Raw genomic sequence first — 27,801 nt, forward strand, 5'->3', positions numbered from 1 at the left:
GCACCACTACTAAGCAGGAATTCAAAAGTACGCAAACAACCCAATGACTCTAATTGTGTTGTTTTGGAAAATGTGTTTTTACCAAGTAGTTTCGCTGATTAAAGAAAACACATTTTGGGGGTCGTTTGAACAGGGTGTTATTGCCCTTCTCGCTGTTGTGAAAAGCCAATTGTTGACAGAGATCTTGGTAAAGCGTTCATAAGCAGAGTCCTGTGCTATCGCCGTGATGTTTACAATCAGTAATTTCATCAGTAATATCTAATCAGTTCCTATAAAATCACTGGAAGGCCTTCAGACAGACTTGTTGAGCATATAAAGCATATGTACTTTGAATATTTAGGCTTTTCGGATGAGCATATTGAACTTATCTTAATTTTCTCCTAAAAGGATGCGCTATTAATATACTTGTAAACAGCCGCAGGATTACCTTGACCACATCCTTGACCAAACTGACCTGAACCATTGAGATTTTTTTTGGTTTGGCCATTTCAGGGTTATTCTGCTTTGAATGACTGACTGAAGGCAAGCGGTTAAACCATTTTCACCGTTAACACAAGGATCAACTTTTGGGTGTTGTTTCTGGAGGAACACAGATTTCTTATTTTTTCATCTGCAGCTACAGTTCCTTCACCATAATACTCTTAAGTTCTACAATAAGGCAAAAAAAAAAAAAAATACAATAAAGAGACTGCAGCCGTAGCAAAATTCATAAATAAGTTAACTGTGTTATGCCATTTTTCATCTTGTGGGATGTTGTGTTTGAGTGCACCCAGTGTTACCGAGGGAGTTGCCTAAGTTGTCTGGTCGAAACGAAGCCAGGCAAGCAGGCAGGTGATATTTTGAGGCTTCACTTTGGTCAACGGGTTGAAATCTTCTCTGAATGACGAGGGACAGGTTTGCCTGAGCTGACAGTTGCAGAGGGGGAAACGTTTGTGCTAAACAGGCAACACTGGAGTTGTTGATATCATTCACCGGGAGTCCTGCAGTGTGATTCGTCACTCGCCGCTGTCTGTAGGCGTTGGTGTGGAGGTGTTGAATGTAGCGATGTCACATAATGTTCATAAATCTGCGTGCATCTGTACAGAACACGCTTTCCTCAGCTCTAACACATTGTCCAGATTCCTGCTGGAATTAAAATGTGCCTGAAATCACATCTACGTTTATGTTTTCTGTAAAAAATCATTTAAAAAAAAAACAAATTATTTTTCCTTTTAACCCTACCTATGTACTGACTGGATGGAAGGGTTATTTAACACCAACTCCAGGATCAGGACATAAGACTACTGCACACATTTCAAGGCTCATCAACAGACAATGAACACTGTCAAGAGGACAGGTTAAAAAAGAACACTAAAAAGGGGACAGAAACAATAGTGACAATGCCATCACAGGACCTACTCATTTGCCCACTATACACTGCTAGACTACCTGATGGAAAGGCAGTGTGTTGGGAAATACTGTTTGGCTGGCTTGTGTCCGGTAAGCATGAATTAGCTTTTTGGTAGGCCAGCTCCTTTGTCCCTGGCTTCATGGATAGTTGAACCCTGAGGATCTGAAGCTGTATGAAGATCACTCTAATGCTTCTTCAAATGTAAAATATGCCTTATTGTATGGCCTGATATCAGCAAATCTACACCAAATACAGATATCAAGATCAGCCATCAATCTGTATTAGAGTACATTTTTACAGAGCCTCAGTACACGTAACTATAATAGAAAATATCTAATAAAATAAATAATGGCATCCCTAGACACACTCGTTCGAGGCTTAACCTCTCAATGGTGGTTACAGCGCCATGTTACGTTATGAGCAAAGGTTCTTCTGGCTTGGTAGTAGGAGAAGCACCATCCATGTTGTGTCACGCAAGTGGAGCGGTTGAGAGATTAAACTCTGATGGTGTGGGCTGCAATTCGGTGTGCATGGAGATCACTGTTGGTTTTTATTACTGGATCGCTAACCACGCGTTGCCATAGAGACTGTGTACTTACAACCCCCCCCCGACCAATCACTTCTTACTTTGATCCCATATATGCATAATGATGCTTGGCTGAATACCGCGCACCTCCATTTGACTTTCCTGGCAAGAAGTACTGTTCATCAAAGTGCTCGGCCTGTTTACCTGAAGTGAACCCAACAGAGCATCTCTAGGACATTGTGTGAGCGTGTTAATCGTTTACCATCTCAACACTAAGAATTTACTAAAGTCACTGAGTTGATTGTTGGGTTCCCTTGACAACTTATGTGTTATAATCATGTACGCTATAATTTACAGTGGTCAGATATCCATTTGTGTCTGGTACATAGATTCCCCTTCCACCCATTGCCAAATAGGTGGCATAACTTGCAGAAATTAACTATGGATTTGCCCCAGAATCCTCTTAATTATGTAAAAATGTGTAATTGAATGCTTTGTTTTTGCCTCAGTTGTAAGACATCCAGTTATTTTGTCTCTCTTTTTCAACTATTTAGTAATAACACCCCTTTTGTTTCTGTCTGCAGCAAGCCTATGTGTCCTCCAGCCAGCAGATGGCGCCCCCCAGTCCCAACACCAACAGTAGCAGTAACAGCAGCAGTGGGGGAGGCGAACAGCTGAGCAAAACGAACCTGTACATCCGTGGTCTCCACCCGGGTACCACAGACCAGGACCTGGTCAAGCTCTGCCAGCCGTGAGTATCTTTGTTCGCTTACTCTCCGCCTCCTTATCGTTTTTAATAGTGGGCAAAAAGGCCATAGCTGTTCCTGCATGACTCATCAGGACTGCTCATATGTCCACATATGAAACATATTACTCTGGTCTAATGCACTGTTAAACCACTGGTGTATTGGAGTGTGCTAGTGCATTCGGCTCATAGGCTAATTGGGCCGCAGTACTTGGTGGCTACAACAACCTGCATATGCAGTGGTTCTCCAGGAATGGAGCAGTCCACTCCTGCTTTCATGGGACTTTGGTGACATTGCACAATCAAACCCACAATGCTGCCTCCACGATCTCTCCCTGACACAGCCACACCTTGGTGCAGCATAGATTCATCTCTTTAGCCTTAGCGGTGTACTTTAGCAACCCCATAGACTATTCATTGTATATAGGAGCCATCGATGGAGTCCGACAACCTTCAACTAAATTCATGGTAGTTTTTCCAGATTCATTTAGTATTCAGTTATTTAAATATGTTTAGCGTAATCTCTCCAATTACAAAGAAGTACAACTGAACGGTTGTGCCTTTCCAGATCACTGACATGATATCTACACCCACGAAAGAGTCAGCACAGCTGAAATACACACACTCCTCTTGTGCACTCCCCACAAGACAGGCTATTCCACGCTAGGAGAGCTAGTGCTGTTTTGGGGCGTGGCACATCTTTCACTGACAGCTGGTAGCCTGTGGGCACCTGGCAGGTCATTGGTTCATGCAGCAGTAACCATAACAACCACCTGTTGGTGGACTCTCAGTCATAGCTGGCTAATGACATAAGCAGAGCTGAAACCTGCCCTTGAGAGTCATTCACACGGATGTGTTTTTTTTTCATACATATCATTTCAATTCTCCTGTTTATCGCTACCATTGAAGGTTCTCATTATGAGATTACTGCAGCTCATATAATATAGGTGTAGTCCACATGCCGTGTTATTTCCCAGACTGGGGCAAACAATAGACAACTTTCTCTTCCAGATAGTGCCACTTTGGATCCTTACACACAACTGAGGATTGTTAGCACTGAGACAAGACCGTTCCTAGCTTTAACAGACATTCATCAGAATTAAATCTGCTGCCTGTTTTCTTTTGGAAAGTATTTTAGAGATGTGAGTCGTTCAAGTACCACATCACAACAAAAAGAACTCCCTGGAGTAGACATTCTGGCTCAAGAGGTCTTGATCAAGGTGTTCAACTGAAGGATATATAAACCATTTCCTTTTTCAACATGTTATTACTGCACATCTCTTTTTCTAGCTGCTGGGTACAATGTGCCATGAAAAAGCATGTCACAGCACAGGCACTCTGTTTGACCCTAGCGTAAACCAGTTTGACTGAAGCTATCGCACAGCTGTAGGTGTGAAATTCAAATGAGTTCACTTCTCTTACTGATTTAACCTTTTATTTATTTTATGTAAAATAACAATTTGCAGCAATTACAAAAGGGTGTCATTTGACAAGCCTGTGGGCAGGGCAAGGGAAAGCTTCCCCATTGTTAGGTGCAGTAAGAATATTTGCATGAATGATTTTATTCAGTTTTCTGTGGAAATCATGTAGACCAACACAGGCAGGGTGAGGGCATCCTGGATGAACGAATGAATGACGCGTGAGCAGAATGGTGGAATCATAGAAAAACCGGTAGAGAAATAGGGGGTGATTTCTTCAGAGGGAGAGGAGTAATAAGAGAATGGGGGGCAAGAGAGGGACGAGAGAAAGAGAAAGAGAAAGAGAGCATGGAAACAGGGAAGGTAAAAGAAAGAAAGCAGATAAATCGAGAGTGTGTGAAAGAAGGAGGGGAAAGCCGGAGAAGGGGCCTGATCGGGGGGGATGCATGTTCTGGATGTCCTTATGTGACACCCCCTCTGGCCCCTCCCCATCCAGAGGCTGAAAGGAACGCAGCAGCCTTTTCAGGCGGGGTGGTGTGTGGTGGGGAGGGGGGTGGGGGGTGGGGGGTGCTTGTAAAATAAATTATCCTCAGCCTCGCCGTTTCCCCCCCAAAAAAGCAACTTAACAGCTCCGCGGCTAACCGCGGCATCCGTCCCAGGCAACGAGGACAAAGGGAGACACTGTTACAGGGAAACGCCAAACGAGTAACAACACAACCGCGCGTGAGAGAAGAGGGTCCTTACGTAACGAGGCTTGGGGTTTTCACGGATTCCTTCTGCGTCCGCGCGACACGCACTCGGACGCCAGCGCTCGGATCCCGTTGCCGTCTGAAACTCCCGTCGCCGGGGCGAGCGGGTTTGGCCCCGCCCAGGCTGACCTGATTTTCCCAGAGTCCCCTTCACTTCCCTGAACTCCCCAGCTCTAGTTCGGCTTGCCTTCGCGCTGTGCGCGCCAAGGTCGGAAATCTCGGGTGCGAGGTTTCGGGATCGGGAAGGTTCCGGAACGCCTTGCTTAGCAACGTCTTAGCCGCTGCTTCGCAGAAAAGGAGGCGGGGAGGCGAAGCGGGAAATGAAACTCCGGGGGAAGCGTCTCCGTTTCCCGCGGCTCCCGACGGTGACAGACGCCAGAGCGCCCGTGACAGCGGCAGCGGCGAACTCGACACGCTCTGGCGGAGGCGGCGGCTGTGGCGTGTGGAAAAATTCACGCGCGATCACGTCTCGAGTGGTGCTTTCACGCTGGCAGGCCTCAAACCCAGACGCTCTTATGGCTCGCTGCTCAGTCTACCCGCCACCCCCCCGCCCCCCGTCCCCTCCCACGGATAATGCAATGAAGAGAAAGTGAACGGAATTCCTTCCCGGAAACTTCCTAGGCCTGACTTATCCTCTTACCACCGGGACAGCTTCTCAGTCTTGAATTTCTCTCTCCTTTCTCTCCGTGTTTCTGCTTATTCTCTCTTTGCCGTGAGTTCCTTTTTCCTCTTCAGTCATTACCTTTTTTTCCCCCCATTCCTGCCTCCCCAAAGCCCCACCCCCCCCCCCCCCCACTCCCGGGCCCCTTCACCCTTTTTTTCCCCCCCTTGTGGGGAGAGCCTGCCGGCTGACAGTTTGAGATGGTAATTTCACACTGACGTCGTGGGATAAACGGCTGGCCCGACAGGCCGGGCCTCTGCTTCTCCCCGACAGAGCCAGCTGGTTACGCTCTCCTGTCTGGAAAATAGGGAAATGTGGCCCCCTGACTAGCGCTGGGGTCGGCCCGACGCAACACGCTAGCGCGACGGCGTGGCGGGACGTTTGGTTCTGCGGAACTCTTCAGAGAGAGGCCAAACAGGCCTGTTTTTTTTTTTTTTGTTTGCCAGGGCTGACCACGCTGGCCGTGGTCAAAGCTGGAGAGGAACCGGACCATTCTGGAATTTTTGAGGCCCGCCTCCTAGGAAAAGGTGCCGGGGCAGTTTCTACTGTTTGTTTGTGTCAGACGTGCAGGAATGCCAGCTTCCTGTCCATAAATTTTAACTTCGCTTCGGCTTTGAAATGCGCTTTGATGATCTTGCCTGAGATAAGCAAGCCAAGGGTTTGAAAATAGAGGCCCAGGGTAGAATCAGTGAAACTGAGAGAGAGAGAGAGAGAAGGGGGAGGGAGGGAGTGAGAGAACAGAAAGAGAGGGGCAGAGTCGATGAGGGAGGGAGGAAAAAATGGGAATAGAAGTAAAGAGAAAGAAAGAAGAAAACAGGAGAAAAACAGAGAATTTGAAAGTGAAAGAGCAGAACAGTCGGACAATATTGAGAGAAGGTGGGGGAATAACAGGAGACGGCTAAAAAAAGACAGAGGCGGGGCAAAAGAAGGGAGGAGAAGAGAAACGAAGGGAGAGATAGCAGGAGGGAGCAAGAGACAACAGGAGGAGGGGGAGAGGCTGAGCGAACGAGGCAGGGAGAAAGCGAGGGAGAGAAGAGAAAAGGAAAGAGAAAGAGGAGGGAGGGAGGGAGGGAGGCAGGGAGCGAGACCTGCTCTTTTTACAGCTGTCTGGAAGCATTGGCTCACGAGAGGCGGCCGGCCCCGACAGGAAACGGTGAACCATCGGGGAAGGGGAAAGATAAACAGAGGAGCGAGGGAGCTGCGAGGGGGGACGGAGAAACAGAAACCGGGACGCGGGGAGACGGGGGCCCGGCCCTGCTCTGCCGGGGCGGGAGTCACTGGAGCGCAGACGGGCCGGGGGGAACGCTCCCAAAAACCGGGAAAGAAAAGGGATTTAGCACAGCAGCCCTGGGGCTGCTCACATCATCCTAAAGACCCCGCACGCTGAGCATATGTGCGATGCATATTGTGATATTGTATTCTATTGTGATGTTGATAGCGTTAAAAATAGCAAAACACAATAATTTATTTACAATATTTGCAGTATTGTCAAGTACAAGTGTCTCTCAATTATGGTTCACAATGGCTTCACGAAAATGTGTTGTCTGGTTGCTACAGCAACTAGAGCATTTTGCATGGTTCCTAAACACTGTTATGCTATGAAGCGCATTTTGTAGGCCTACTTTTACACTGAAAACAGCTGCCCACCTGGATTGAATAGCCTACAACAACAACATAGACTAGCCATAGGAGGGAGGGAGGGAGGGGTGGGGGTGAGCGAGGGAGGAGGCAGGAGGAGAGGGATCAGAGAAAGAGAGGAAGTGTCAACTGAAGGGGGAATTGATTTAACTGGGGAAAGAATACCAGGCCTCGTTAAGTGGGTCAGAGTTGAAAAAGCCCCTCTATCGTCTGCAGCCGCGCTCCCCTTCCCGCACCCCCGCCGCCTCCCGCTCAGCCGCCGTAGCCGCCCGTCACTCCGGCTGGGGTCAAAGGTCGGGGAGTTTCCGCATTCCGACCCCTCGGGCTGTTCGCGGCGTGGCTAAGCGTGACCGTTTCCCCGCGGAGGACTGGCGCACTTTTACTCTCTCTCTCTCTCTTTCTTTTGAGAAAGGCCCTTTCTTCAGGGAGCGCGGGGAGACAGCCGCTGTGTCGTACCGGTAAACATAAGACCCCGGAGCAGCTTCTGTCGCCGCTCCGCACGGTCAGTGAAGAGCGACAAATAAAAAAGGCCCCAAGAAGCACCTCAAGGAACATCGCTCCATAAAACCATGAATGTTTCATTTCATTCACATAATGATATGTGGAGCGTCCAATATTTTTCACTGGGGACAAACCAGTGACATTATTTGAAGATCGTAGCATCATCATCTCTTGGAAAATTGAGTGAAAACTGAGCTAATCCGGAATATTTTTTAAGGCTCTCTAAGACGTAGGTTCTTGTAGAGCACTTGGTATCACAGGCACCTAACACTTTGGACTTAAAGTGAATAATTTATTGAAGAGCAGCAAACAATGACAAGCAGCTTTAGAATTATTGCACTGAAAATGTAAATTGTTATGCGACAAAGTGCTAACAGTTTATCTGTGAGTTGACAATAAATTTATAGTCGTTTTTAAAGTTGGGAGAAAACAGAGGCTGCGCGTATGAATAGCAAACGTGTGAGAAAATATGAATATGCAGTGGGAATCACCAGGGGACGAGGCCCAAGCAGGGTAGTTTTTCTGTTCGTGTGGTGATGGTGAGCAAAGGCTTCCTTTCATATTTTTATTGGCCTGAAAATGACGAACAGCCACTCGCTCTCTTGCTGGCAGGTCGGGGGGGTCTGCCGTTGGGTTTTGCCCTCATTCACAGCGACCCTTCGCTTCCCCCAGGCTCTCTCGGAGAATGTCACCAACGGCGAATTTCCAACGGTTCCCTCCTCTCCCTGACGCCATCTCTAAATCTGTTGCTTCTCTGCCTCTCTCAGCGCTCTCTCCTTGGGCTGCACTTGACTCCACCCCATTGGTTGCCGGGCAACTAATGAATACACACGATCCCGCCCCCTGACTTCTGCATACCCTGGAGAGCTGTTTCTTCCCAAGTCATTTTGCAAAAGTGCCTTCGTCTGCCAATAGAGAGGCAGGCTTCTCCTGCTTCAGGACAAATAGACACGGGACATAGGAGGATAGGGGGAAGGGATTGACTCCTTAGCCCTACATGAAAAGGCCACTCGCCACAAAATCATAAACCATTGCAAGTTGACCATTAAATTCTGGGGCCAGTTATTCAGTTCTTCGTACTGTTAAGGGCAGATGACTGCCTTGGTTGTGTTTCATTAATGTTTGACCAGGTTTGCACTTCATTAATGTTCTACCCTGTCCTCCTCTACAGAAAGCTGAGGGTGTTTAATTCTAAAGAGGGCGTTTACCACTGAGGGAAGATCAGCAACACACTCTTTTCTTCAATGAAATGTCAAAATTACAGCTTGGGGGAAATTCTGCATCTCAACATGAAAACCGCCATAGCACACTGTGGGCTGCAGAGCATTGCACGCTGTGGCCTTTGCTAATACGCAGATTCGCGAAATACTCATGTCAGCAAAAAAAAGCCCCAAAAAGATCATTGTGACTGCGTTCCTCAAATATGCTTTCTATGCTTCGCTGTGCTTGTCGGAGCATGTGTTCGTTTCCGTTAATTCAGTGGAATGCCCGTCATATTTTAGCATAATTATGATAATGTTGCTGCAGCTACACACTGTCAACAAAATTGGCGTGAATATTTGAAACGGAGATCTCTAAAATGGAGAGAGAGAAAGATGGTGAGAGAGAGATAGAGAGAGAATGAGAGAGAGAGAGAGAGATGGAGAGACAGAGAGAGAGCCAGAGAGACTTTGAGAACAGGCTTCACTTGCTGCACACACATTGTATTGCCACTTTTAATTTAGCGTTTTTAAACTGTACAATGAACTTTTTCAGACCGAGGTCAGATCCACCTGAAATTGAATCAGTGCATCGGGGAAAAAAAAAACGTTTCGGAAGCATTTTTAGTTCATTAATCGCGTTTGAATTAATCGTCTGAACTGACAGAATGGAGGTGGAATTGAGCCCGACCCTGGTACCTTTCCAGTGATTTAAGTGCTGATTCAGCTGGCCACTTTTCATCTATGACCTTTACTTTACAATGCACTCTTGCTCTGGCCTAAGTGCACATTTAGCTGCAGTTGTCATGAAAATGTAGCGGAGCGGGAAGCCTTGTTGTGGTGTGAGATGCCCGGTCTGTATGGACACATGCTAAGTGCAGACCTGTGGGTGAGCCTGTGATAGGCAGGGCTTTTAAGATAAGGCCCGTGTGGAACAGACTGTCCTTTGTTCTTCGCCCTGCACTCCGAGTGAACTCCGAGCAGCCCGGCCAAACCCCCCGGGGCTCCAGGTGTCACTCAGTGGTCTGCGGTCCACAGGCCTGTGAGCGCACACATGCAGTCCACGTGCCTACGTGTCGGTGGACATACACGCACACGCGTGCACACATGCAGTAAACGAACAGGCACGTTGGTGCGCATACACGCGCACGCATGCACACACGCAGTCTATGTGCAGTGACATCGGTGCACATACACGCACACGCATGCACACATGCGGTCCACGCGCAGGCACGTCGGTGCAAATACACGCACACGCATGTTGGTGCACATACACACACACCCATGCACACATGCAGTCCAAGCACAGGCACGTTGGTGGCACATACACGCACATGCATGCACACGCACTCGCACATGCACACCTGCAGGCACACACATCCACAAGCACAAAAACATGAGCACATACACAGACGCACACACACACACACACACACACACACGCATAAACAGGACACTTTTTGCTTCCCTCAACGGAGCACTCCAGAGACCTTGCCACAGGTTGTTGTTCCACTAAACTGGTCACAATTACGCACAGCCTGTTTGCCTAGCCTGAAAATCTCATGTCGGTTAGCGGATGGCTACCCAAGCTAGCTATATCCGAAGAAGTGGAAAGGAAAAAAGCGATTATTAAAAAGGAAAAAAGACATGTCTCCTCTGACAAACACAATCGTCAGTACTTTTGAGAGTGTATGTGGGAGCATTGCAGGTAGAGAGAACATATGCTACAGCTTCCCCACACGCAGACACGCACTCACGGAGGACACGCTTTTGATTTCAGTCCCGCTTGTGCAAACAACAGCGCTGGTTTCATATCCGCATGCCTTAAATCCAGAGAGCCTGAATCACGCCACACCAGCAGTGCGGTTTACTACTGCCAATATTATAATTGGCAAGAGCGTAGGGCCAGCACACTGGTGTAGCTCTCCAACAATGCTGGGTTTTTATTGTACGAGGCAGAGGAAAGACATTTGACCAATGTGGTTTTCATCAGAAAAAATTTGGGGCCCAGGAGATGAATCTGGGCCCTCTGCAGTTTCGCGTCTGGGTTTCACAGCCCGTAAATCAGTCCTCTGCTGGCGAGCCGGGGGTACAGCCTCCGTGCGAAGCCGCTCGCTGAAGAATCGATCGTCCCCTTTCAGGGCCGAAACCATCTCAGTTAGCCATTCGGTGAGGAGCGATTGCGTTCAATTGCACGTCTATTCACGAGAACGAGCTTTCGTATTCTTGCATTCTTCAAAAACGAGTATTCACGTTTGTAACATTATCAAACTGTGGAGATGTGTACAGTGTTAACAGGATGTTTTAATATGTTTCAATAAATTAGGACCTACCACCCTCCCCACCCCATTAAACTCCAATTCTTTCTATTCACCCCACAACTGTCACTTGACAGTAGGTGATAAACACCATTATATGGATTCAAATACTGTGTGATGCAGAGACAGTACATTGCAGTCAGATGTCTCGTGACTTTGGTTCTTAAACTCTCTACATCTCAAGCTCAGTGTTTTGGTGTTAAAATCTGCATGTTTTCCCAGCACAGACAAACGGGGTATTTTATTGCGTTTGTAATTTAGAAAAACATTTCATATCACCTCCAGTAACCAGATGATAGGAATTACTGGAGTTGATCACTGTCCTATTAATTTTTAGACTAAAGATTTTACTGCACATTATTCAGGAAGTTGGGAAAAATGAGTTCAAAGCTGTTCCTGTTGTATTTGTTTGAAATACAAAGAATTTGAAATTCTATTCTATTATTTTTTATCAAGATTAAAGGAATATCATTTGTCTACAGTCTCACACAGTTTGTGGCATGACGCCAATCTATGAGTACGATGAGATGATGATGATCACGAAAGAACACAAGATCGTCTTGCTTTACGTAGGGATTACGTCACGCCCGTTTATTTTCAAGGCGAGAATTTAACTCCTTCGTACTCAATGACGACATGTACCATAACAATCTATGGTCTAGGCGTGCAAATGCTTACAACGAAAATATATTTTATTTCCGTTGCGTACATTATCATCTGTGCACTTAGTGCTCTTGATGTAAGATGTTTGCATTTCTGTCAAATTGATGTATGGTATGGGATTTTTACCCACGCTAATTGGTGGCGTCTCTCCCATGTAATCGATACGATAATTGAGATAATACTACAGTAAGTGGCCTCGAATGGTCTGCGAGGCTGACCTAGATTAACGACGTCCACGCCGGCGGCGCTTGAGAGCTGAATTTTGTTTGCTGCAGACCGCGGCAGATGGAATACAATACTATCCCCGGTTATTTGCGGGACAACGTCTGTGAGCGGATGTCGGAGCCTGTCTCGTTCAGGCGTTGGCTCATTTTTAACCTGCGCTTGCAACAAAAAAAAAACGTGTTGGTGTGTTTTGCTTAAACTGCAGTGCGGGCTCATACACAGTGTGTGTACCCATGCACGACTGAATGCACTTAACCTACGCCGTATTTACACTGCTGCGGATGTGTGCTGCGTATTTATAACTGGCTGCTCATTATGTATTACCAGGGGAGATGAAATGAGACCAAATTAAATCACTGAGGAAAAACGAGTAATTTTCTTTCACTTTCGTTTCATTTTGTAAAATAAAGTGTCCCTCCCTTCCAAAGCATTCAAAAACTCCTGGAATATTTAAAACAAATATTGAAAACCTCATTTTAAATAGAAATTTAACAATTCACAGATGCTAATTGCAGGGTCTCATAAAATAAGATTTTATTAATTGATATATACATAAGAATATGTTATAAAATTTGTGGCAGGTTTTTACAGTTTATGGCAAATATATGCGGTAGATTCTTCTAAACATATTCAAAATAATAATAACTGCGACAGTGTTATGACATTGGTCTCATGACTGGTTATGACCAGAGGAGAAAAATCCAGGTACTAGTGAAAGACCTCCTCAGAATTTTTTTCCACAATTAGCACAATTCTTCAGTCAGGAGGTAGAACTAATTTGTGAAATCAGCTGGCTGAGTTCATGGCTGGAAGAAACACAAGGCAGGACTGACCCCTGGACCTTCCACCTCTGGTTCTGATCAGTGTTATATCGTGGTTACAACAATGTTAAGTAGGTTTTATGGGGTCTTTTTCAAGAAAAGAGTGAATAAATATATTAGGATAGAGTGGTCACCATTCTGTCGAGTCATTCTGTTTATAATATCTTGGAACGCAGATATGTGCAGAGACATTTGCAACAGTTATTCCCATACAATCAAAGGACGGTGGAAAACAGAATTAGTCATGCTGGTTAGCCATCTGTGCGGCTGATGGGGTGTGAATAAATTATTTGCCCTGAGCTCACATCAGTTGCCACGTGAGTCAGTTAGCCACTTGGCTTCAGTCACGGGTCAACTGAGCTGATCTCGGACTCGGTTTTGTTGAGCGGAAAGTGTCTGGTTGTTGACGGTTTAGGTGGGGCGCTGGGAGTTGAGGGAGGTGGGGCGGAGGGGATTCCCAGTTTGGGCGCGCTGGTTGTCGGAGGCCCGCAGTGCGTTTTCAGCCAGCGCGTAGCGCAGGGCAGGTTGGGTTACGGGCTGGGAGGGAGCCAGGCTTCGGGGAAAAAAAAAAAAATCTGCAGCACATCATGCATCACCTCCTTAATAATGCACTGCAGCACAAGTGCCGCATAATACAATCAGATTCATAATAGCCGGCATTCACCTGCCCCATTGTGCGGGCTATGTCGAAGCGGCCCTCCCAGACATTGTACACAACAATGCGGGATCGTGCGAGGCAATCCACACCAGCGTATAAAACAGGGTGGGGTGGGAGCTGTCAGAGGTGAAAGGAGCAGGCGGACTGGGCGGGGGAGGGGGGGGGGGGGTATGGGGCCAGAGAGGCTGGAACAAATTGTTCTCGTCCCCAGGCGACGACTTGCTCGCCATCAAAAAATTTTTCGCAAAAAATGGGCGGGTAGAGCGAACCACGGTGGTAAAGCGGAGCGGCAGGTGCCAAGCGTACGGTGCCCACAGGTTCACGGGCACCCAGCAGTCTCCCCGACTCTGCAAGATGTCTACCTGACGCCCCTCTCTCTGTATTTTTAAGGTACGGGAAGATCGTTTCCACTAAGGCCATCCTGGACAAGACCACCAACAAGTGCAAAGGTGAGAGCTGCAATTTTTCCGTTTTTGTTTTGGGCCCACGATGCATTGCAAGCATGCTCAGTCTCTCTCTCGGGCCTGAAGGTGCTGTATTACATAACAGGGCCGATGCTAAGCGGTTACACTTGACACCTGATTGACACCAGAGTTATTATGTGTGTTCTTTGTTTCCTGGTTTTGTTCAGCCATTTTGAACGCAGCCCCGTAAAGCATGTTTGCCCCACAGCGTTGCCCATTTGGGAGGCCTGCTGGGAGTTTGTCATTGCCCCTCTCACCAACGCCTCGCGTCCCCTCGCAGGTTATGGCTTTGTTGATTTCGACAGTCCAGCTGCCGCGCAGAAGGCGGTGACCGCCCTGAAGGCCAGCGGCGTCCAGGCACAGATGGCCAAGGTAGGAGGCCCCTCCCCCTTCACCTGTCCGTCGAGACGCACATACGAAACACTCGCTTTTTATTGTTGTCTGTTGACCTTCGGTCATTGACGTTTGTGCCATGGTCCAATGGACAAGGCTGCTGACCACAAGGTTCAAGGTTCAGATACAGCTAAAGAACTGTTTAATTATTGACTTTCAAATAAATGGTGGTAAAGGGACAGCAATGTTTAGTTTCATAATATGCAGGTTAATAAAATTTTTATACCGGCCTGAGGTTATGGTTCCATGCATATTTGGCAACTTAAAATGGCAGTTAAGGTTGCTGGCACCTGCCGATTTTGCTTTTTGATTGAAAGAGTTTAATTGAAAGAGAGAATGTTTAATATGAAAAGGGTTTCAGAAGGGGATGGGTGACGCATAAGGTTAAGGCGCTGTTCCTGCTTGTGGACACACTCCACAGCCCGGTACTGAATTCGTCCCTCTTGTGCGCTTGGAACAGCAGCCACTCTGTTCAGGGCGTCTTTGCACAGCACGCTGTGTCCTAGTTTTAGGTGTCACCTGATTGTGTGTGTGTGTGTGTGTGTGTGTGTGTGTGTATGTGACCCCTAGCCACAAAAAAGCTGTATATCCGGAGTGTCGGGAGACGTTGTTTCTGGGGGTGCGCCCTGGGCCAGCTGACACGGGGGCTGCTGGCTCTTTGGGGGACCAGTTGGCCCTGTAGCTGTGGAGACTGAGGGGAGATTTGCAGCCCTGAGCAGATACTGTACGTCTTGCTGCGAATGGCAGGCTTTATGGGCTCACAGGTTACAGAAGGCTTACTGACCTAAATTTGGGAGAAAAATGTTTTTTCCCAAGGAGTCAAACCGCTATTTTTCTATTGGTAACTGTGCAAAGTTCATATGAATTCATTAAAAAAAAAAAAAATTCAAGTAAAAAATATACATAGACACACGCACGCGCGCACACACACAGTTTTGTCTGCTAGTCCTCAGTGGAATAGTAAAAAGTTGAATCTTTTGACCAGAAATATAGCCATGTACGATATACTAAAGTATGTGTTATTATATGCACATAGTGATATGTGGGTAAATGGCTGAGGATAGAGAGGTGGCTCCCTCACCCCCCCTCTCTCTCTCTCTCTCCCTCCCGCTCCCGCTCTCCCTCCCTCTGTCTGTGCGCCCTGTGGGGAGGGCTGGCGGGCGGTCGCGGGGCCTTTGTACGGGCGTCGGCGTGTGAAAGGGGCTTCTTGTAGTCTCATTAAGCCAATCCGTCCGCCATTCAGAGCTCCCCGCTGGGAGAGCCAGGGGAGCGTGCTCTGGCGCCCGAGGCAACGACAATGGCGACGGCTCGCCATCAACTCCGCGGCGACATGGGGGTGGTGAAGGGGGGGGGCTGGGGGGGCTGGGGGGGGGGGGGGGGGGCGGACGAACGTGCGGGTGGCCCTCATCTGCAGTAGCGAAGGCTCTCGCTGGCCTCTCGGGGGCTGTCTCAGTGGTGTCTCCGTATCCGAATTCCTCCGTCTGCTCTGCGGCCAGGCGGCGGGCGATGCGCTTATGCTCACGTCGGCTGAGTTTGCTCCATTTCAAGGCATAACTAGTCAACTACCGCTGTTGCCTTCTGAGCAAGAGAGTTTTTAGGAGTCGCGGTGCGCGGTTTCGGTAATCTTCTGAAGAAAGTGTCCTGATTGCATTGTTTGTTTCTGAAAGGCCACTATAAGGGTAATTTTTGCCGGTATAAATTACGATACAGTACATACTGTATACCATCATATTGAAGTTGGAAGTTCCAAATTCTGCTACTGTGAACCTACCTGTTTTGTTTGCGGTTTTTATTGCTGTCAGCTATTTTCACATTGTAGAAAATGAAACCATAAATTATAATTCCTTTTATAGGAAATGCGCTCGGAGCAAAATTCCCCAAAGTAGAGAACATCTCTGTCGAACCATGAGTCAGGCCACACCCTCCCTGATAGTAAAAAAAAAAAAAAAAAAAAGGTCAGGGACATGATACGTAAGTGACGTGAGGGTTTGGTGTTGATTGCGTGGGAGGTTTTTTTTCCCACACGGAGGGAGGAAAGGACAGACAAAAGAGGCTTTTTAAAAAACACCCGGAGACGTTCGGCTCTTGTGGGGCCCCTCCCCCTCGGCCGGGCGTCAGCGCTCGCGTAGCACCTCGACGGCACCTCAACAGACTGGCTCGACCGGGGGGTTTGGCTCCAGTCAGCCGCGCGGTAAACACGCCAGAGCGCCACTCTCACTGCACGCCGACCGATTTGGAACCGTCGAGTCTGTTTACGCTGTCTGTGACCGTGACAACAGAGGGTTGGACAGCTCGACTCCCAGGAAGTTATCGAGGAGTTAAGTGATGATGCCTTGCTGTTTTGCTCTCCGCAAATACCAGTCCTACAATGGGCCAGTGCAGGTTAAGTTCTACTCATAGTAAAAATGGGGAGTCAGTTTGCCCTTACACAATTTCCTACTGACTTGAAACAAGTGGCCAAAAGATACTAGACGTTATTGCACAGAACCAAGATGGAAGCGATAGGACAAAAACCATATGAAACTTTGCAGCATGGGTTAGGGGACAGCATAATAAGTAGTGTTTTACACTTCCTGTACGGTACTTGATCGCTGTATACTTTTTCCCTTCACATGGTTTTTAATTTCCCTATAACTTTTGCATTCTGGGGAGGATCTTGTTTCGGAAATGAAAATGAATTATATGCCAGATGCAAAAAAAATCTGAATAGAACATCGCTTCCTGTGGTCCACGACCCTGGTCCTAGAGAGCTGCGGAGTTCTGCCATGTTTTTTCAAAAGCTCAAAGTTGACCAAGCCAGTAACACAAGATGCAGGATTCTAACACGAGTTGCTGCTTGTAATTACAGCTGGGCTTGTTCGAGCAGTTTCTGGGTGTCGTAAACCCGTATTTATCGCAAGCGCGAGGCCACGGGAACTGAACTAATGACCCCTCGGTTTCTTGTCCTGCTGGAACGGAGCGAGGAGCGCACGCCCCAGAGAGCCACGCCCTGTTTCTCCCTCATATCGCAGTGCCGGCGGTGCACATCGGCACGCCGCGAGCGCACAGAGCACCGCGCTGGTTAACCTGTTGGGTACAGCCGCCGAGCTCTGAGTCATGATATCATAGCACAACCCGTTAAGGAATTATAACACAGCTAGTTAAAGCAATCGTCTGTGCTTTAACTAGTATGTTTTTTTTCAGACTTTTTCAGACTTTACGCCGTTTATTTGATGCGTTGTTATCGACCGCAAAAGCAACGGAATAAACTGCAGTTGCAGTGTATGAAGGAGCAAAGATGTGTGTCCTTTGTCCCTGTTGAATGTCACGTATTAACCGCGACAGGCCTTGTCACCAAGCAAAGACTGCACAATGGGGTCCATAGTTTATATATAGCTGTTTGCAGCAGCAATGACAAAGAGACCTTCTTGAGCTGAAGCCACATTCCTTTTCACTGTCTCTGCGACACACGCGCGCACACACACACACCACACACACATTCTCTGTCTCTCTCTCTCTCTCTCTGACACACATGGGCTTGCACAATGGGTTCGCTTTTTTGCCCCTTTCACTGAATAGCTGTGTAATAAAAAATTTGGACAGAGAAAAGGGGGACTCTCTAGGGATGGAGTTCAGTTGAAGTCCTGACAGCCCTCCCTCTCCCTCCCACCCTCCTTCACTCTCTGTCTTCTCTTCCTTCTCCTCTCCACCTCTATCACCACCCCTAGCCAACCCCCCCCCCCCACCCCTCCCTCTCCCCCAACCCCCATGATGTCCCACTCTCCTTTCTCTGGCCCCACCCCATCTCTCAGCTGCCAACCCAGCCTCTGCTCCTCCTCTCATTCCCCTTCCCAGCTCCTCTTCTTCTCTTCCTTCCGTCCGACCCTCCTTTCCCTGATCCCCCTCTCCGGTTCTCCTCCTTTTCCTCTGTATCTCCGGTCCTGCCCCTTTTGCTGCCCCATCTAGAATCCAGGCCATGTTTCCTGTGCGTTTCGTGGAACTCACGCTCGGTTCAGCTTTCACAGCCAATCAGAACCGTGCCTGGAAAACCTCTTCCCTCATTCGTCCTCCTGGTACAGCTAGTTCTGACTGAGCTGAAAATTAGTCACGAAAGATTTCTGTGAAATCAGTTGCAGCAGCCTTAAAAGTATGCCTGTTTTTTCTCTGTCTTCTGTGTTGTAATGCATTTAAAAAGGTACTTCTGTGAATTATTTCAAATCTATGCAGATAATTTTTGGACTACTATGTGAACAGTGTCTCACAATAACTACCATAACAAAGTATATTAGGACTGTTACATTTGATGTACAAAGTCAGTGCATATCAAAGTACAAAATAAAAGAAAAATCACATTTAACACGTTTAATAGATATTTCTCTTCGAATTTAAATTGTTGTTTGCAGTGACTTCTGTCATAGAGCAAGCTGTCTGTCCACATGGTTTTCCTGTATATATCTTCATTAAATGAATTGAACTGAGACAAACAGATAAATATCCTGCACAATTAGAATCATGTTTTATCAGTCATATAATGAACCAAAGAAAACGAGTACTATGATATCTAGCCTGTTTTATGCAATAGAGATTTAGGGTTTTTTTTATTTATTTGAAAGGTATTTCCCACTACTGGAGGATTTGGTATTGGCCATTTGGCGATCATGCATCTCGCATAAGAAGCATGGAGCTTTCGTTTTAATGACTCATTGACCTTTTAGTGAGCTACAAATCAGAGGGGAATGTTCATACAGAACAGACACTCTGTGTCAGACCTCCATTTCTCATCTTCTCATGCCTTGCATCAGGACTTTTTTTTTTTTGTTTTTTTTTTTGATGTTTCTAAATTTGAAAAAGTACAGATCTTTATCTCCCGGCTTAATTAGGGCTTTAAAGTTAAAGTTCATTTTTTAAATTTAATTACTTGCGGGCGGTGAATTCCCCGCCCAACACTGAAGGAGGCCGAGTCTTTGAAGCCAGAGATGGTCTTCAAAGCCTTCGGCCTGCTTAAGGGCAAGTATAGACTGAAAATGCTGTACATGACCGTAATAGGATTTCCTACTGAAAAACAATGAGCATCTTGCTTCATTTTCACTGGACACCCATGTATTCTTGGCCATTGGGGTAACTTGTAAATTGCCAGGAAAAGGAAGGCTGCGCATACGGTGCAGTGCGTAAGTATCCGGACAGTGACATCATTTTTGTCGTCTTGGCTCTGTACTCCAGCACATGGGATTTTAAATGAAAACAGTGCGGACTGTCAGTTTTAATTTGAGGGTATTTACATTCACACCAGGTGACCCGCGTGGGACGTAGAGTCATTTTTTACACGCTCCCCCCATTTTGGGGGAGCAGAAGTAATTATACGTATTTACATAATCTTTAATAGTCATCATATTTAGTACTTGGTTGCAAATCCTTTGCCTTTGATGACTGCCTGAAGTCTGCAACCCATTGATACCACCGGACACTGGGTATCTTCCCTGGTGATGCTCTGCCAGGCCTGTACTGCAGCCATAATCAGTTCCTGTTTGTTTCTGGGGTGTTTTGCCTACGGTCTTGTCTTCAGCAAGTGAAACATATGTTCAGTGGATTCCGGATGGCTGATTGATTTGACCAGTCAAGAACGTTCCCTTTGTTGCTTCAGCAGCATCGTCCTGCTGCAAGGTTGGTTTTAGTTAGCACTGGATAGGCAGATATGGACCGGATGACTCTGCAGTATCATTCCCGTTATCCATTCCCCACTCATTTTCTTTATCCTGTTCCCTGTCACGGTCTGCCCTAGACCGAGCTGTAGCACAGCCAATGATTTGGCTCTATGTTGATTTATTCAGCATCACGATGGCCTGCTTTATTGGCATTGATGCTTATTGGGACCTCATTTTTAGAGACAGAAGCAACAGATTCCAAAATGCAAATTACACACCTAGAATCAACTCCAGACCTTTTGTTAGCTTTCTTGTGCATGAGCTAATGATGCAAAGATGCACAGCTGGCCAAGAAACAGCTGAGCAGCCAATTGTCCAATTAGATTTGCTATGCTATGTGCTATGACTATGTATAAAATGGGCTGTACTATCTACATGGATCACCTGATATGAATGTAAATACCCTTAAATTAAAGGTGACAGTCTGCACTTATCTTAGTCTAGCCTCATATTTATTGTTTCATTTCAAATACAATGTGCTGAAGTTCAGACCCAAAACAACAAAAATTGTGCCACTGTCCAAATACTTACACACTGCACTGTATATTAAAAATGAAAAGCAGGGAAAGTTTTGATTGGATGTTCTGAGCACAGGCCCAAATAGACCTCAGGTTCTTTAAAACAGCCAGATGGTCAGCTCTTGTGTTCCTTCTGACCTCTTCCTAACCACAGAAGGTCTGGATGGTATATTGGAGTTTATTAATATTCATGAAGAGGCAGGCCCAAGGGCAGAACATTCATTGCCACAGTATTGTCCTTGGCCACGTCCCATTAACAAATATTCATAAGATGCATCAAACTGAAATTTTATTCATCCAACCAAGCAGCATCCCTTTGCCTCGGGTGTGTGTGCACCTTTGAATAAGCCCCGCCTCTCTACCCCCCCCCCCCCCCCCACCCCTCCTTGTCTCACAGCAACAAGAGCAGGACCCGACCAATCTGTACATCTCTAACCTGCCGCTCTCCATGGACGAGCAGGAGCTGGAGGCCATGTTGAAGTCCTTCGGCCAGGTCATCTCCACCCGCATTCTCCGTGACGCCAACGGGACCAGCCGCGGCGTGGGCTTCGCCAGGTAACCGCAGTCCCCCCGGCCTCACCGGAACCTGTTACCACTCCAGATCGGACAGAAACGGGCAGCATTTACCAAACCCGGCAAGACGTAACACGTAACATAACCAGAGGAAATCATACAGGAGTAGACAGTAGTGGTGTGGGGCTCGGTTCACCGTGATTTGCCCCACTGTATTAACATTGTGTGCTGACTTTCAGGATGGAGTCGACCGAGAAGTGTGAAGCCATCATTCAGCATTTTAATGGCAAATACATCAAAACTCCCCCTGGTGTCCCAGGTATATCATTACACTTTTGCTTTTCACAGTTGGTCAGTGACATACAGTATCTATTGGTTATTAAAAATCCAAGGTACATCAGCCACTGAAGGACATTTCTGCAACTCTACAATGATCTTCATTTGAATAATTTAAAATAATAATTCTTCTAATGAATGTACATTTGAATACATTTGAGTGCTCCTGTTTGTTCATTGTTCACGTGTGTCCTCCATCTCCCTGGCAGTGCCCACGGAACCCTTGTTGTGTAAATTTGCGGATGGGGGACAGAAAAAGCGACAGAACCAGGGGAAGTACCTACAGAATGGGCGGCCCTGGACCAGGGACGGGGAGACGGTGAGGGGGTTTGGTTTCTAAAGGCTCTGGGTGTTGTCATATTATGCCACATTGCTTTTGTGATATAAAAATCTGTTTGTTTCTCACAAATTGCTCTAGAGCCAAGAATATGAATTAAAGGTTAAAAATATAAGCCAGAGGACATGAGTATAGTTGGCTGTTCCACTTTCCTCATTGAGAGAATATTGCTTTAGAATTAAGCGGCTTCTCATAGCACTTTTGCAAACCCAGGGGATGCATGTGATTAAATGAAGGCATTGGTTGTCAGAATCTTTCGGGGAAAAAAATTAGTTTAAATACTTTCATTTCACCAAGGAAAAAAATCATTTTACAAGAAAGGCTTCCACTACATAAATGACGTACGATGTGTAAAATCCAGGCTAGTGCTAAATTAACAGCTCAATTAAATTCCTTGTCCTAAGCCGTTTTTGCAGACAGCCTTATCCATCTTAAATTCACTTATCCATTCATTCAGATGAATTTTTTTATGAACCACTTCAGAAGACATGCCTTGCTCAAGGCTATACCAGCTGTGTCTCACTTGTCATTTGAACCTGCAGCCATACAGTTTTTAACCTCTTCACATCACACCATGTCAGATAGTCCACTGATCATTCCATACCACACAGAGATATGGTAAAACAAAATGGTGGCTTAACTCCTCCAGGCCTGAAAAAAAGCACATTGCTGAAAGTGATATACTAAAGCAGTGGTTCTCAGCGGTTCTCAGCCCTAGTCCCAGAGGCCTACCAGACCTAATGATTTTTGGTTTTGCCTCAAAAACAGAGACAAGCTCTGACCCAATAAACCAGCTGAGCCAAGTTAATTGTGTAATCAGTTGCTTTTATTGAACAATTTAGGACTGAGTAACAATGAAACCAGCAGACTGTGGCCCTCCAGGACCAGGGTTAAGCATGCCTGTGCAAAATAAGCATCTTTTCTTAGATTATGCCTTGAATAGGAAGTGCTGTAAATTCAAAGGCATCACCAGCGATTGTCTTGCGTTTTCACAGGGAGGAATGACGTTAACGTACGACCCCACAGCCTTACAGAACGGGTGAGTTCACCCCCCCCCCGCCCGCCCGCCCGCCCGCCCGCCCGCCGCCTCTCACACAATCACACGAAACCACGCTGCAGAACCTCAGCTCAGTTACTTTTTTTCCCCCATTTGGGTTCATTTCCAGATCACAATTTGAAGGAAATTTTAAATTTAACAGTATAATTACATCTGAAACCGTGTCACATTCAACACAAAACAATGTTTTGTGCAAATGCCCTCTTATTTTATGAAAGCGGGGAAGTTAAAGTTAACAGTTCATTCTCTGAAATTGTGACTGAATTTTTCCTGTGAACATGTGACATTCATTTTGAGGGCAATGTTTGTGGGAAAGAATATTTAATATGAATTCTATATTTTTTGTTTGTCCCAAGCAAAAGTTGGCAATGAACAAATTCGATTTTCTAAAATAGTCATTTTTCCATCTGTAGTCATTTACAGTTTTTTATATTTGATCAGTTGTTTTGCTATATGACTAATTCATTTTTATTAAATATTTTGCATTGAAAATATATTTTGGAACAGCAATAAAACACAAACCAAACCTGAAACCAAACACTAGCAAAGGTACCAATTGCAGCGTAATCACATACTTCCATCTGCTGGATGGTTAAGGAACTACAACACCAATCGTTTGTATAGCCCAAAGTAAATTCTACTTCAAAATCAGTCTTACTTGCTGCCTGTCCGTGTGTTTGCAGATTCTATTCGTCCCCCTACAGTATCGCCCCAAATCGAATGATTGCTCAGACGTCCATTTCCCCATATATGCATTCTCCTGTCTCCTCCTACCAGGTTAGTGCTCACCTCTTAACGCATCCCACCTGTACCCCCTCCCCCTCCCCCTCCCCCCCATTACCAAACAGCTTGAGCTCGTTTGTGCCTCTCAACTTTGCTGTCCCACAGGTGGTTTAAATTCAGCACTATCAAACATGGTTTCTCTTCAGGTTGCATTTACTGAGGAAAATACGCAAGGTCTTGCAGGAGTTGACAGTGCTCGTGAAGACAGGGGAGACCTGACTTCATGAATGCGCACAAGGAGATTCTTTTGATTCACAGATCTTGCAGCGCTAACAGCAACATGTCCCTTCTGCTTTTGTCAAGTAACCTTACACTAGATCACTGTGCTTTTAAAGATCGCACGTGCGTGTTCTCCTTGCGTTCAATGAGACCTTCCATTTAGCTATTCCCACCTAAGGGTTCCATCACTGTGTGACGAACATAAGGCTTTTTTTTACAGGATGTCAGGCCTTATAATTAAGGAAATATAATCAGTGATATATAATAATATAATCAAATTAACTGCTATACTTTTTTATGTTTAATTAGTGGCAGTAAAAAGACTGAACACGCCCTGAGGCAGGAATCCCCAGCCCTGGTCCTGGAGAGTCACAGGGTGTGCTGAGTTAAGAAAATCAGCACTTAATCGATCAATTAAAGCAGCTTATCACACAGTTGACTCAGTTAATTGACCTTGTTTCCTCGGGCTAATTTAGTTGCTGATTTTTAAGCTGAAGGCCAAATCCAGCAGACCCCGTGTCTCTGCCTTGGGGTTTATTGTACACTGGTGTGTGCAATAATAATGCCAATTAAAAACGATAGAACTAATTAATCGGGAGTCCTATCAAAGTTGCATTTTCTGTCATTTTAGTTTTTCCTCCTTCTCCTGAAATAAGGATTCCTTTCAGTGTTTGCTTTATTCAGGCAGGGAGAGCGTAGAGAGGGAAACGGACAGAGAAGGGATCACAGCACAGAATGTGCCTTGAGTGGGGAATCAAGCCCCCGCCCATGCGAGGGGGTTCATATAGGACTCGAGAGTTCGCTGTCCTACGGGCTTCCCCACACGTCTAGCCCACGTTCTGGCTTTATGTGACATTAGCTCAAGAATGAAAATATATGAATAAAATGTTTGTGCAATTAAAGGCATACTATGCAGGAATTTCACCTTGAAAATATTATAAAACAACCATGCTCAGTCATTACTATACCCGCTACACTGGCAGTCTGTGTCTGGGTGCACTTCTGTCCAGTCCTTGCTTGTCTGCCTGTATTTGTTATTCTAAAAAGTGTTTGGGACGATTCTGGGCGTGGCCCTTTTTTCTTCTTGGGCCGTATCTGAAAAGCACGTGGCCAATAGAAGGAGAAGAAGAAGGGGAAATGTGTATGGATTAGCTACTGTGAGTGGTGTGTTTTCAGTTGGGTTAGAGCTAGAGAGATGGGGTTATCTTGGGTGGCCGCAATCCAAGTGGCTGGTCAGTGTTTGGGTTAGGCAGCTGCTGTAATTAGCTCACTAACTAAATTCAGTTATGTTTTCCATGTTAGCTGGCTGGCCATGATGGCCTGAGAATTTGCTGTGGGTCTGAGCAATTTGTGTACACAGGCCTGCTAATGTTACACTGGCTCAAGGATGAAAAATTCTCACCTTTCTCTCTGCTATCCCCCCCCACCCCTCTCCCCCACCCCACACACACACACCCACCCACAGGTACACAGTCCATCCTGGATGCATCACCAGTCGTACCTCATGCAACCAGCGGTAAGTCTGCATTTCCCCACCACCCCTTTTCCAGCCCTGTTAGCGTCAACTCATCACATGTATCTCACCGTAGCAGGATCTGAGGCCCTGCTATAGCGGTCAATGCTAAAGGCTTCTGCTGACAGCAGTTACATATTCATGTACAGCCGAGACGTGAACATATTCTGCGTATTGAACGAGTGCCTATTACTGTTCCTGGCAGGTCCAGATCGATTAGAAAGAGAACAGTGCAAATAACAGTCCTTACTGAATGAATATGAATATTCACAAGCACCTGTTTTACACTGGCAGCCAAACGGTTACAACCGGTTCTCACACGTGGACAGAAAATCTCATGAAAGATGTGTTTTTTCGACCTCTGGCTCTAACCACTTACTGTCTGTCGTTGTGTACCGTATGTGTGTTTGAATGTCTTTGTGTGTGATGTGTCTCTGTGTGTTGGGCACGTGTGTGCGTCTGTATCTGTGTGGTGTGTGACTGTGTGTGTGCGGTGTGCGTATTTCTCTGGTTGTCCGTGCGTGTTTGTGGTGTGCGTATTTGACTGTCTGTGGTTGTCCGTGCGTGTCTGCGCATGTGCGTGTGTGCAGGGGACCGTCCTGACCCCCACGTTGGACCACGCCATGTCCATCCAGCCCACCTCCATGATGAGCCCCCTCACGCAGCAGCTCAGCCACCTCTCCCTGGGCAGCACCGGCACGGTCAGTCGCCAGGCAACCGCCACAGCGTTTCTCAAACCGTACTGGACCCATTCCCTCTCCCAATGCCCACCGCAACACAAGGGAGCCCTCTAAAAAGCATGGGGGGGGGCTAATTAGCTCTTAATGATCCAATTTCCATTGATGTGTGCAGCCAGTTACACAAGTGAGCCAGAGTAAATGGTGGAAGCAGAAGTCTGTGTCCAGAAACCGTTGCCCACCCCCCCGCTCGAAGAGCCTGGGGGTCTGGCACCGCTGCTCATGCTACATATTATATTTCCATAAAGAACTGACAGAATTCAGACATCATTTCTCAGTTTCCTGTATTGCCTGCCCATGTATAATTAGCCTCTTTCCTCCTTTTTCTCTCCCGATTTTGAATGCCCTGCCACATACATCAGTGCTGCCATTGCTGGCCTTTTGGTATTTATTGTGAAGGGCGCCCCTTGTGGTGATGCCAGGTCAGGGTTTGATTGTCCGTCTCTTAAGAGACGCGTGGTGTGACGGTCTGTTTCTCTGCCCGCTCTCTCTCTCACAGTATATGCCCGCAAACACAGCTATGCAAGGGACGTACATCCCACAGTACACCACGGTGCCTCCTTCCAGCGTCTCAGTAGAGGTGAGAAACTAACCTTAAAGGAGGGGTGGGGAAACTGTGCCGCTCCAAGTAAACAGAAAAAAACTTCCACTTGCACAACTGAAACTGTGACTGTTGAAAGTTTTAAAATTGAGGGGTTGGGGAACATATACATGAAATAAACTTTTAAAAACTTACATGTTGATGCATAATTTTACAGAGATCCTGGTTAAATAGTAAATTGTATGACCGTGTGTCTCATGACTTGTAATGATGAGCCAGCTAACCTAGGGGCCAGAGCAAGCTGGTAGCCTGTATCTGGATGACTGAACAGTATATGTTGTACGAACAATAAATACATGTTCATACAAGTGTTGTGAAAATATGCATTGGTCAGTGCATGGGGTAATGAGGCATATGTGACATGAATATATCAGGACAGCTCTGATATCCACCACAGTGAGATGTTGTGAATCCAGTCCAGTTTTTCATTGAATCCAGTAACACATGTCCCTTTTGTCCCTCATTCCCCGGCCTGTCCAGGACAACAGTGGTCAGCAGCAACAGGTTGCTATAGAAACACCCTCAGAACACACGAACTACTCCTACCAGCATAGCAAGTGAAGCAGAGGTGAGTCTCCCCTTGAGGGTGAACCAGTGAGAGCTGGCTGCATTGAGCATTCATTCATATGTTGAGTTCCAAAGCCTCCATTATTCTATCTATGTAAAATGACATCCTTTTTATATTGATGAAGCTGATGCCATCAAGCATGGTTGCCCCTTTTTTCTGTTCCCTCACTTTTGTCCCAATTTGAAATGCCCAACCGTAAAAACTGTGCTTTAATCAGCGTTTAAACTGGACCCTCCGCAGTCAGTTTAGGGGAGCACAGAGAGGCGCGTGCTCTCCTCCAAAGCATATGGTGTCACGCGCAACTTCCCACATCGCAGCTCACAAGTCGGGCCTGCACAGAGACGAGTCAGGGCAGGGCACTTCATTCGCAGCCTATCCAGTCGACTTGCAGCCACTCTATTGACCAGCAGGGGTCGCTGGAGAACAATGAGTCCTGGATCCTTGCCAAATGAACCCTTGCTAACTCTGGGTGACACTATCGTCAATTATGCATACCTCTGCAGGGCTACAGGCCACAGTTAGCTTTAGCTTGGGACTCAGTCCTGGACCAAGGGGCTCATGAACGCACT

The 27,801-nt window shown here is 46.6% G+C and overlaps 1 protein-coding gene and 1 long non-coding RNA gene across 3 annotated transcripts in view; one reads left to right on the top strand and one right to left on the bottom strand.

The window, feature by feature from the left end:
- LOC118211713 overlaps positions 1-21,077 on the bottom strand; it is a 64,221-nt gene extending 43,144 nt beyond the window's left edge. Inside the window, exon 1 of the long non-coding RNA XR_004762065.1 lies at positions 21,005-21,077. This is a non-coding gene — a long non-coding RNA (uncharacterized LOC118211713). The remainder of the gene's footprint in view (positions 1-21,004) is intronic.
- The window catches only part of LOC118211712 (RNA-binding motif, single-stranded-interacting protein 2-like), a 51,238-nt gene that overhangs the window by 19,385 nt on the left and 4,052 nt on the right, over positions 1-27,801 (top strand). For both annotated transcript variants that reach the window (XM_035389124.1, XM_035389123.1), the window contains exons 2-13: positions 2,501-2,667; positions 13,903-13,961; positions 14,257-14,348; positions 20,966-21,123; positions 21,321-21,400; positions 21,627-21,736; positions 22,750-22,793; positions 23,495-23,588; positions 25,279-25,329; positions 25,917-26,027; positions 26,563-26,643; positions 27,145-27,232. In XM_035389124.1, the coding sequence (XP_035245015.1) occupies positions 2,501-2,667; positions 13,903-13,961; positions 14,257-14,348; positions 20,966-21,123; positions 21,321-21,400; positions 21,627-21,736; positions 22,750-22,793; positions 23,495-23,588; positions 25,279-25,329; positions 25,917-26,027; positions 26,563-26,643; positions 27,145-27,225 (1,128 nt within the window). In that variant the 3' untranslated portion in view covers positions 27,226-27,232. The remainder of the gene's footprint in view (positions 1-2,500; positions 2,668-13,902; positions 13,962-14,256; positions 14,349-20,965; positions 21,124-21,320; positions 21,401-21,626; positions 21,737-22,749; positions 22,794-23,494; positions 23,589-25,278; positions 25,330-25,916; positions 26,028-26,562; positions 26,644-27,144; positions 27,233-27,801) is intronic.

This window comes from Anguilla anguilla, chromosome 13, assembly GCF_013347855.1.
Source record: "Anguilla anguilla isolate fAngAng1 chromosome 13, fAngAng1.pri, whole genome shotgun sequence".
Classification (NCBI taxonomy): Eukaryota; Metazoa; Chordata; class Actinopteri; order Anguilliformes; family Anguillidae; genus Anguilla; species Anguilla anguilla.